The sequence below is a fragment of the Periplaneta americana genome, chromosome 5, assembly GCF_040183065.1.
Source record: "Periplaneta americana isolate PAMFEO1 chromosome 5, P.americana_PAMFEO1_priV1, whole genome shotgun sequence".
Lineage (NCBI taxonomy): Eukaryota > Metazoa > Arthropoda > Insecta > Blattodea > Blattidae > Periplaneta > Periplaneta americana.
Genome location: NC_091121.1, coordinates 35,202,076 through 35,214,712, shown reverse-complemented (window position 1 = coordinate 35,214,712; position 12,637 = coordinate 35,202,076). Strand labels below are relative to the sequence as shown.

At 35.0% G+C, this 12,637-nt stretch overlaps 1 protein-coding gene across 1 annotated transcript in view; it reads left to right on the top strand.

Annotated features, from left to right (window-relative positions):
* Window positions 1-383: 383 nt before the first annotated feature.
* LOC138699525 (neural cell adhesion molecule 2-like) overlaps window positions 384-12,637 on the top strand; it is a 1,056,814-nt gene continuing 1,044,560 nt past the window's right edge. Inside the window, exon 1 of the mRNA XM_069825483.1 lies at window positions 384-516. Coding sequence (XP_069681584.1) covers window positions 473-516 — 44 coding nt within the window. The 5' untranslated portion in view covers window positions 384-472. The remainder of the gene's footprint in view (window positions 517-12,637) is intronic.

Genomic DNA, 12,637 nt, shown 5'->3' with positions numbered 1-12,637 from the left:
GAGGTCCCGGGATCGATACCCGGCCCCGGAACAATTTTTCCCTTGAAATTATTCAAATCTGCTTTACAGGGAGCTTCACCTGAAAGACTAGATTTGCATGTTACATCATATTTTCATTTTTGGTGTAAATGTATTTCTGCCGTCACACTCTAAAATACCTCCGCGTCTATCTTACAACGGCTAAGATTGGTGTTTTTAGTACAAGAGGCTCTTGTCTTGTACGCGTGTGTAGCTAGTAATAACTAAAACAATATTGTAATAAAATACCATATTACTCGTAATTATCAATAATCTTCAAACGATTCTTCATAATAATAATAAACTACGAAGAGGTAGATTTAGATTCTACGTTGAAGTAACTTGCATTCTCTCCTTTGTTGCAGTCAGCACTGTGGAAGTGGACGCTGTTCTGGGTCGAAGCGTGACGTTACCTTGTGACATCGAACCCACGACCCGTGAGGATCGAGTGTATATGGTGCTATGGTTCAGAGATAGTGCAGGCAAGCCTCTATACAGGTAAGGGACCAACTAATGCATTATCTACAATAATATTACAATGTAGCCTACTGGATCTTGCTCTGAGGGAATAATCACTATTGCCTACTATAATTTCTTGTTAGAAATTAAATCTTTACAGGCCATGTTTAACGTACGTTAGATTATCAACCTTCTTCCAGTGGTTGTTCTTAACAATTATTAATATAACATGACTATGATGTATGTATATTGAAAATTCAATATCGGGATTTTGTATTAAAATATTATAGCATTCCTATTTTCTAAAATCGTGATACTTGGCTCATACAGCAATATTGTTTATGTAATAATTCAGAATACAATGACTGTACTGTAACAAGGACAGTGACCAAAAAGGAAAAGCGAAAATAGAAATCTCGGAGATATGCATAACTGACAATGTTTGAGTGGGATTTGTTATACAATCGAAACCAGATATTAGATGGATTTGTGTTTGTTTAATTTCCCTCATTATTAGCAGTTTCTACTGAGTTAGCGGATTATCTATGAAACGAGAGAGCGGCATGGAGTTAACGGTTCGGGGTGCGTGTACTCCCGGCCAGCCGGCAACAAGATATCTCGGTTAAACTTGCAGCGTTACAGTTATTATTTAGTAAAATAGTGTAACTTTTTATTCCACTTTTACCACCACACCTATCAACAATGTGACTTTATTCTTAATAATTCACCCTGTAACAATGGATATTCCACTGAACACAGCAACACTATGGTCGTTATTGCATTCCACACGACGACAATGACAATGCACGACGTGTATTATTGAGAAGAACAACAATGTACTCCTAATTTCAATTAAAGTTCACAAAACACTAAGTACAGAACAAAACTGTCAATTCTCAGTTCACAATTCGCTTGCCTTGGCTAGTTCTTCTAGCTCGCTGTTCACTGCACGTCGAACTCAAGACCTCCGGATACGTCGGACTAGCCTGGATGCTGTCACAGTTACGGACTTACTCACTGCACGTCGAACTCAGGTCCACCTTGCTCGCTGGTGTCCAAGACTTGAAGGCTGACTGAAGATTGACTTATTTATTACACCATAGCTTCGCGTAGCTTTCGGAATCTTCGAGAGAGATCTGCTTCCAGATGTTTCCCCCGCTCTCTCCGTTCCGCGCCGTGACCGCAGTTCTTTCCCCTCGCTCCGTGCCTCGCTACAGCGCCTACCGAAGCTCTAGTTTCCGTTTCCCCGCGCTTTCCTACTCGCTAGATGCGCGCGCAACCAGACGCGACCAGAACGTTCCAGACGGGTGCCACAATATTAAGTTACTTATTTTTATTTTTAAAAGTTAAGTACTCACCAATGTCTTGCATGGAGATGAAATACCCTACTGTAATAATACCGGACAGCTGTATACTAGTAGGATTGGCGTGAGTGCGAAATATCGCGGGTCTGACATCTAGCGGAGCGGGATAGAATTACGTCCACATATACAAATATTTACATAGCGGGAATCGGATTATTGTTTAAAACGTGAGTTACTAATGTGGAAACACTTAAGAAATGTTGAATAATATTTAATGTAAAATTAATACCTTATATCAGAGCTGCATATTATGAGAATATTGCATACTTCATATTACTTTCCGTAATTAATTGTTACATATTTTTTCTTTGCTTCAGTGAGACAAAATCAGTTCTGACTTTTCAATAATGCTTTATATACCCATTGCTGACAAGTGCAAAAATAAAAATGGTAATATTCTGATGCTTATAATAATTATTAGTAAAGGCATGTAGATAACAATAAAATGTAATTTGCTAAAACCTTAAAATTTCCAATATATTTTAACTTCTATTCATTTATTAGGCCTAAATAAAAAAGCTAATTTTTATTGTTCTATCAACACAGAGACAAAGGCATTAGGCCTAATAACGAATTCTGTTGACTCACGTCGGAAATCGAAAGTACGATTTGATGCAATTCGTAATGCTGTAATTGTAGCAATTATAAACAGCACACATACACCCTGACATTTTAACACAGCACTAATTAATAAAACTATTAACTAACCCAGCAACAATATACATTGCAGTTAATTACAGCTTGTTTCGCGAGTATCTCCACACCGGCAGGTAGGTGGCAGCACCAGCGTCGTTCGCACGCAAAACTGCCAGCTATCCAGTATTATTATAGTAAGGTATTTGTGGATATGCTGGGACTACATGGAGTGAATCATAAGTAGGCCTAAGTCATTACTTTCAACGGGTTATTCTTTGGGATATTTCAGAAAAAATATTTAATACAATTTTGCTTAGTTACTTACAACCGAGGGTTTACAGTATATGACGACCGAAACTAAATTGAGAAAGTGCTTTGATAGTGGAATGAAGAATAGAACCAAAAGCTTACATTTTAAGACGACGACATTTAATTTCTGCTGGCTTAATTAGACGTAGCGCTCATCTATTTACTCTAAGTATATACTGTGTTATTTTAATATTTCGTTGTAGAATGAAATAAGAAATACTTGTTGAAATCCATATGTTGTTATAATAGAACACTCAATCTTTCCACAGAAGCGAACATGTATGGAGTCCATAAGTCATAAAAATGTTAAAAAAAACAAACTCGGCTGTCATATTAAAATAATGTAAAGAGCGGTTCATTTTGTATCCCTCACCCTCCCTCGGTCTAATTCAACAAGTTGTTCACTACGAGAAGAAGCGCTTACCATCTAGTCTGGACTTGTTGGCAGTCTTTCAAACATAAAGCTTTCCTTGTATATAACCGGTTTGAGGGGAATGAAGAACCCCGTTCATCTATTACATGGACTATGCATTTGTAAGCTGTTCATCATTGGATGTCATTATAGGGGATCAATTACCACCGCTAGTCATATTTCTTTACTCAACAAACGAGGCAGACGAAAATGCCAGATTATGTAAAGTAACTCTGAAAGAAGATTAAAGCATTCTTTACTATATTGTAGATTCAAGTGGATGTAAGGAAAAAGTTAACATTATAAGAAATAAACTCTTTATTCTTTGCTTTGAAATACTCCATTTATCAATTTGTATAAAGAGATTTTATAAATAGCGATGCTACTCTCTTCAAGAAGCCGGGGAGGCCAATATAGCTATAAGATATTTATTTAACGTAAAATGAGTGAACCTGAGAAGCGGCAGCAAGCTGTAAGATAACAAACTTCTATTCATAGTAGCCAGATTTCGATTCCTGATAGGGTTAATCGATTGCAGATGAAAGAATTAATAAAATTTCACATGGAAAATTGAAACATTATTGACTCAAGTTAGAAGAAAATAAATTTATTCTACACTTTGGCTTAAATTAAGATTATTTTGAGGCAGATATTGCCTAGCGTAATGACTTATTATTATTTTAAACAAATTCTCAAATTCCCCTGCATAAGCAGTTGAAGCTCAGTACGCATTGCATTTCTGATTTGCTAAAATTTGTCGCGCTCCTGTTTCGGAATATCTGTCCACATGTTCAAGAGAGAATACACGCTACCTCTGTTAAGCATAGAACAAAACTCACTAGTTTTTCAAAATTTGCAATATTAACATTGTTTGAGTTTAAGCTGAAGAGCACTAATTTTAGAACACATTACCTTTTACAGAGATTGCACATAATGATGCATCTCATGAACAACAAAATTCACAACATGAAATACTTTTATTCACGGCAAAATTACATGGTTGAAATAATGATATTTATCCATGACTGGTATCTAAACTGGTCTTTATTTCACTGTCCTCAGGAATCTAGATAATGGCTTTATTCACAGCAACGATATGAGTTCTGCCATTGATGCAATTACAAATACGTGACAGTGATGTAACTAGTTTTCTCATAAAAAGCAGAGAAGAGAAGGGGTTAAACTTACTTCCCTTCTCGGCTTGATAGTTCACAGGGATGTTTAAGAGAGTGATTATGCCAGAAATTAATAAAATAAAGAAAAGACCTCTAAGTTACGATTGTCTTACTACAGATGAAAAGTATCAAACTGAAATTTCGGCTCTCGTTAGCCTCCTAAAATCCACTACTGAAGCAGACAAATAGCCAGTGCGTTTGTTTTTTTGGCAGTGTAAGCAAAAGGTACTTGGGCGGGAGTTCCTCCGTTTCCCTGCCTTTCCTTTCTGTCACCGGAGCTGTCATATATTTATTATATAATATATCATGTGAAATATTTAATATGTCATATCATATAATATCATATCACATCATATCATATCATATCATGTCATGTCATATATCATATATCATATCGTATCGTATCATATCATATCATATCATATCATATCATATCATATCATATCATATCATATCATATCATATCATATCATATCATATATCATATCGTATCATATCATATCATATCATATCATATCATATCATATCATATCATATCATATCATATCATATCATATCATATCATATCATATCGTATCGTATCGTATCGTATCGTATCGTATCGTATCATATCATATCATATCGTATCGTATCATATATCATATCATATATCATATATCATATCATATCGTATCGTATCATATCATAACATCATATATCATATCATATCATAATATATCATATCATATAATATATCATATATCATAAATCATATATCATATTATATCATATATCATATCATATCATAATATATCTCATATCATATCATATCATATCATATCATATATCATATCATATCATATCATATCATATCATATCATAAAATATATATCATATCATATCATAACATATCATATATCATATCATATCATATCATATCATAATATATCATATCATATCATATCATATATCATATCATATCATAATATATCATATATCATATCATATATCATATCATTTCATATCATATCATATCATATCATATCATATCATATCATATCATATCATATCATATACCATTCCGCACCGCACCACAGGGACTGCAAGACATTTTAAAAAATAGCTTAAAGGATAACCTTCTCAGCAATTTACTCTAATTATAATGACTGAAATGGTCACTGACTATATGCCTAGATCATATATATATATGTGATCTGGGCTATATGGTAACTTCTTTCTTTATACATACATCCTGATAGCGCTATATTTTCAAAATTGTCTCATAATAATCTCTTTCTATTATCTTACATTATTTGAAATAAATTAACATTCTATATATTTTAATTTAATTCTGCTATACAGTTTGTAATTCATTGTTTAATTAATGGTTTAAAGTATTTTGCGGTTTAATTGATAAGTAACTCTTGTATACACGCAATTTCTATCCAAATTAAATTGTTGTATTCTTTGTAGTTTGTAAGTTCAGACATATACTGTATATGTATACTTTTTGCTGTTTGAGTGGAAGAGAAGGCCTTACGGCCTTTACTCTGCCAGCTAAAATAAATTATATATCATATCATATCATATCATATCATATCATATCATATCATATCATATCATATCATATATCATATCATATCATATCATATCATATCATATATCATATCACTATCACTATCACTATCACTATCACTATCACTATCACTATCACTATCACTATCACTATCACTATCAATATCATATCATATCATATCATATCATATCATATCATATCATATCATATCATATCATATCATATCATATCATATCATATCATATCATATCATATCATATCATATCATATCATATCATATCATATCATATCATATCATATCATATCATATCATATCATATCATATCATATCATATATCATATCATATCATATCATATCATATCATATCATATCATATATCATATCATATCATATCATATCATATCATATCATATCATATCATATCATATCATATCATATCATATCATATCATATCATATCATATCATATCATATCATATCATATCATATCATATCATATCATATCATATCATATCATATCATACCATATCATATATCATATCATGTCATATGTCATATTATGTTGTATCTCGTGTTTGTATCATATATGACATCATTAGGGTTCGGATAGTTATGCATTAAAAATGCAAAATATGTATGAAATTATGCGATTTTAAACAGAGATATATGTACTATCCGAAATTACCATAAAATGATGAAATAATGAAAAAATCGGAATTACGTTCTTGGCCATCATTATTTCTGTCATTGAAAATCTAAGTTAACATGCAGTATACCATAAGTATAAAAATATAATATTGCAAATCTCAGCTGAGTTAGTGTGGACTTGGAACTGCTACTGTGGTAGATCGAAGACAACTTAATTCTTCTCATTACAGTGTAAGTCATTTTAAATTTGAAAACACAAATGATGCTATGTTACTTCAAAAAATTAATTTATACTGAGAAAAACAATGTTCAGGTAAAACAGATATTTAAAGTTTGCGATTTCTTCCAATGACAATGCTTCTTCAAACCTGCAACAGAAGCTCCTTATATAGTCCATACTACAGAACGTCCATATGATAAAATATCCATAAGGTCAAAATGTCCATATTGTCAAAATGTTCATGTACTAAATGTCCATACGACAGAAAGCCCATGTGATAAAACGTTCGTAAGGTGAAAATGTCCATAGTGTCAAACGTCCATAATGTCCAAGTTCAAAGGAAAATTCTGCTTGAATAGTAGACAATAAATTTTATTCCATAACTCGTACAAATAAGTTATTAATCATCGGGAACCGGATCTCACTTTTAAGATGGTAACCAATACTTTTGAAGTAGCTATATGAGAATTTCTCCATTTTCTTTGTATCTGTTGTAGTTTCTCACAATCTGAAGAATTTGTCTTTGATTCGTCAAATTCGTTTTATTCATCGGCTCTTTAATTTGTGTAAGTCTCCTCTTGCTTGCAATATTTGTCTCCAAATTTCATTTCCTTCACGCTTTAGGCACTGTATAAATCGCCAAATGGATGGATGATGTACAGCCAACGCTCTTCCTCTTATCTTAACACCGTTCAAGATGCACTTTCCTTCTAGACCTGCTTCATCGGCACTATGTAAATGCTTATCTGTGCCATCCCGCAAAACCCGAATGTTATGCAGGTTGCTGTTAGTTATCATTGCAGCATTACAAATTTTTTTTCCCTGCATCGCCAATATATTTTTGTCCTATCTCTAGTAAAGTCATGGTGTTGGTATAGGTGCCCACGAAAAGAAAGAAGTGGCTTATCCTTCTGTGATGGCACTAACTGAGGATTTCGTTCTATCTTCAAAAATTTCAGTTCTGGTTAGTTCTGTACTTGAAAATTTTTACATAGATTTCTATAACTACCTTGAACAGTGGATATAGTGTACATTATAGAGCCATGGACATTATAACTCTGGACATCAGAGTAGAGTCGACACTATAGAACTATGGACATTTTGACTCTGGACAATTTAACATGGACATTTTCAAAGTAGACATTTTGACGTATGGACATTATAATCCTGGACTTTATGTCTGGTAACCGAATTTTTAACCGATTCCTGCTGGTACTATTATAAGCTACCTACCTCTTAACTGAAACACAGTAATTTTGGTGGGACCTGTGATAATTAATAATGACGTAATCGGACTGTCGTATAACCGAAGTTCTACTTATTTTTTAATTTTTGATATAAAGTAATTTTTACAGCATGGTCACATTAGCAAGTATTTTGGATTTTTTTTTCTCGAAATAATAAAGGTCACTTATTAATAAAAAAATTATTAAAGTTACTCTTTGACTCTCCCTCGTGTGTGTGTGTGTGTGTGTATGTGGTAATAATGATCCACTAATATAATGAAGCTTTCTTATTCATTTGTATCTTTCTGTACTCATCTTCCTCGAAGTAATTTACGTTTAATCAATCAATCTTCTTAAGCCTGTTGCTAGTAGCCAGAGTTGGGATGTAGTCAATATATACTGCAGGGCTGTGTCTTCTGCAACTGGTACTGATGATTTTAATTTACTTCTTTTGTGGTTTATGGATGGACAGTATAGAAGAATGTGTTCCAGATCTTCATCATGATTATTACACCACAGGCAAGTAGGATTATCAGAAATGTGAAATCGGTGTAGATACAATTGAGTGACAATGTGACCTGTTCTGGCTCTTGTTAAAATGTTTGAACATGTCTGGGCAAGTTTTTGTGCATTTTCAGGTCATTTGGTGTCTTCTGTACAGACTGTAAATTTTTTCCTTTGTCAGAAGAGAGTCAATTGTTGATCCATAGGTTTCTAAAATGAGACTTTACTGAAGCAAAAGCATTGGATAGAGATATCACTTGAAGAGGTCTTGGTTGCAAATTTAAGTTTAAGAAACCTCAGCAAATTTGCACATAAAATCCTGCCACAGATACGAAATAAATGGCTAAATCTTGGCCAACTTTTTAAATTAACATGTAATCCTCGACTTTATAAGAAAGTAGTCACATCTATTTATTTTTACGTCTTGGTATATTCTTTCTTCTTAAATATCTTTCTTGGAAATAAAATAAAAAATCCACCGATAAAAACATTACGCTCTTCTTGTTCATTGTGTTCTTTTGTCTGCGTCGATTTTGTATTATACAAATGAGGTTGTTTGGGTTACTGGGGAAGGGGGTTAGTGGGTTCTGGATAGCTCAATTGAAGGATCTGTTTTTCAGAAACCGTTCGATTCAAGTTCGTTCTGAATGAGCGGATTTTGAAGCAAAAGCGAACTGTGGTACGCGAGTGATGCAGGAGGGAGGTTTCTCAGAGTGCTTGCGAGAGGGTGGGGGTTGAAAGGGATAGATGGGGAAGGTTGTGGCCGGACTAAAGATTGGCCGGAATTTGGCCAGGATGTTATGTTGTAAGTACGTTATGAAGGAAAGAAAGAACGGACAATTTCGTTATGCCATTTTCTAGTGCTTTGGGAGTATCACGGCATTATATGCTATAGAAAGGGAACCAGATGAGGACTTCGGGTTGAAAGGATGTTTGGAACGATAGAAAAATAGTGGAGGGGAGTGGGTGGGGGAGTATGGGGTGGAGTGGGAGGGAGATGGTGATAATGAAGGGAGAGTGTCAGAAATTGAGGGGGATGGGTTTGAAAGTAAGAGGGAGTCAGGGGAATGGAAAAAAGATGACAAAGAATTGAGGATAGAGATGAAAGAGATGAGGGGGAAGACAGACGAAAATAACGGGAAAGATGAGGCGACCAAAAAAATTGTAGAGCTAAAGCGAGAAAAGAAAAGCGATTTAATGAAAAAGATTTACTGACAAAAGGTTCAGAGAACCAACTTGTGTGAAATAAAAAATACATCCAAGCTCGTCTCTGATGATTCACATCCACGGACTCGTCGGCTAGTACCGTACAGAAAACGCTGTGTGCGTTGGTGTGTATTGTTTAGAGGGCAGAGTTATTGTTCTTCGGTTTCCTTTATGCCGGCCCCATCTGCGAGAGATCTTCGTTAAAAAAATATAGATTAGAATACTTACCTTCCCCGAAGCGTGAAAAAAGCGCTCTGAAACAGCAAAGGTGTGCAGAATGCGTGTTATTTTACAACGGTGCCACTTCCTGGAAAATATCCTTTTTAGGGCGCCATCATAACGTTACAGCACCACATGCTTATAAATTGAAATTGTTATTGCTTCCCTCACCCCTGTAATAAACGTGGTTTATACTTAAACAAAACGAGGGAAAAGTGTGCATGTTGACACCTTATAAAACCCTCCGGGCGCCATATAACTTAAAATTCATCTTTTTAATATAAAATATGTATACTTGATATGAAAGAGAAATATGTTCCATAAGAGATTTATATACCGTCCAAGTTATTCTATTATAAATCAGGTTATTCTCTACATTTTAGTAGACAAACAATAAAAGCAGTTTTCTCCGTTTATACTTTCGCTAAGGTGAGGCCATAAAGACAAACGTGTTGATTTGTGAATTTATAGTCCTATTCACACTTTTAGACGTAGGCTTTCTTCGGTGTTTGTTCGCAAGATTGTGGCTGTAAAACTCTCGTGCCATGAACAGTACGTGGAATACGTTCTCAGTACCACCTGCCATTAAGAAGTGAATGTACAAGGTGTTTGGCAAAATGTGGTATGCTTGCTAAAGTTTTATTTATGTTTAAAGTCATTCAGATACAGGGGGATTCGGAATAGTGGTTTCCTGTATACATCGCATAGTATATAGCCAGGTTTGGGCAGAATTATGCACTCTGTGCTTGCACGGTGTACTACGAGAGAAGTGTGCTTATAGATTGCACGAAAACCGGTTTATTCAAGTTGCTGTACGTACTGTATGTTTCAAAAGAAAATGTTATGGTACCAAACTAAATACGAACACAAAGTAATGAAATACACTCAGGGACAAAATAAACCGGACACTTCTATATTTGCTCGTATTTTGTTGTCAATTATTTCAAAATGAAACAAAACCCATTTAAACAAAATAATGTTTCATTTAGCACCTTATACGACAACATTTGAAAAAAAAATCTCTGATGAGAAAATATACAAAAAATTACAAAGGGCGTATAACTATGGCATCGTTTGGTCTAACTGTATTTTCATTTTATGGTGCCTTAAACATTAAAAACTCTTTTTAGTAACGGGTATTACCCCCTCTGGCTTGAATAACTGCATCCATACGTCTTGGCATGCTCTCAATTTGGTTAGCAATGTCTTCTTGAGGAATAAGTTCCCATTCTTCGCCAAGTGCTCGCCTCAACTCTTGTAACGATTCTGGTATCGGTCGTCTATTCTTAACACGCCGTCCCAGCATGTCCCACACGTGTTCAATTGGGTTCATGTCTGGACTCCTTGCTGGCCATGGAAGAACATAGATTCCCACTTCTTGGAGATAATCTTCGACCGCATGGGCAATATGCGGCCGTGCATTATCATGCATTAAAACAAAATTATCGCCTACAAATTGGCCAAATGGCACAACATGATCAGCCAAACATTCATTTATATACCTATCAGCTGTTAGTCTTCCATTTTCAACAAAAACCAACTCTGTACGAGCATCCGTACACACTCCTGCCCAAACCATCACTCCACCACCTCCATACGGCACATTTTCGGAAATGCAACACTGTAAAAATCGTTCTCCCCTCCTTCTCCAAACTCTTTCACGTCCATCAGGTGAGCACAGATTGAAACGGGACTCATCGGTGAACAGAACACAGCTCCACTGTCCATTTGTCCAATCCCTGTGATCATTTGCAAAACGCAGTCGTTCAACTCGATGCATCCTGAGAAGTCTCGGACCAGTTGCAGATCTACTTGATATCAGTCCACTTGCCTTCAACCTCCTTCTAACTGTTTTGGCCGAAATTGGGCGTCCATGCATGTTAACAAATTGCTGGGCTACACTAGTAGCTGGCAGGTTGCGCTCCCTAAGAACTCTCAACACCATATCCCTGTCTTCATTTGGATTTGTAGCTCTTGGACGACCCGAACCTGGTCTTCTGGTATATTCTAGGGTCTCTCTATACCGTTTTATGGCATCATGGGTTGTGCTTCTAGCCATATTCATAACATTTGCAATGTAACGTACACTACATCCATCATCGTAAAGGGCTACAGCTCGAACCACATCTTCAGGTCGCATCTTGTTTTAAGACAAATGTTACAACCCCACTTAAACTCAGAAAATGTAAAAATAAAGAAATAACGAATGATAACGATAATGAAGCACAAAATGGTTGAGATAAAATTGTTATAGCTGAGACTCCGAAAGCAAAATCGGAATATTTGGTTGTAATGGCTTGTTTATAAAACAAAAAACAATCAACAATGTATACACGTCTCCATAACAACAGATGGCTACCATAATATTGTATGAGAAGATAATGTTTTGCAAAATACCAGCAAATATTAAAGTGTCCGGTTTTTTTTTTGTCCCTGAGTGTACTTCCTTAAACACAAAACAAAACATGTCTGTTGCACATTAATTCATATTACACTCAATTTCTCAAGATTTGGAGAAACTGTATTAGCACAAGCTATGCGAAGAACTGCCGTTAAAAGCCCATCATTTCTTGTTTGAGATTTGTTTATTTTCGTAATAGAAAATAACTGTTCATATCTATAAGTGGAATCCAAATAAACACAAAACTTTCTCACACAGCTTCTGCAGATTGGGAAAGCGTCCTCT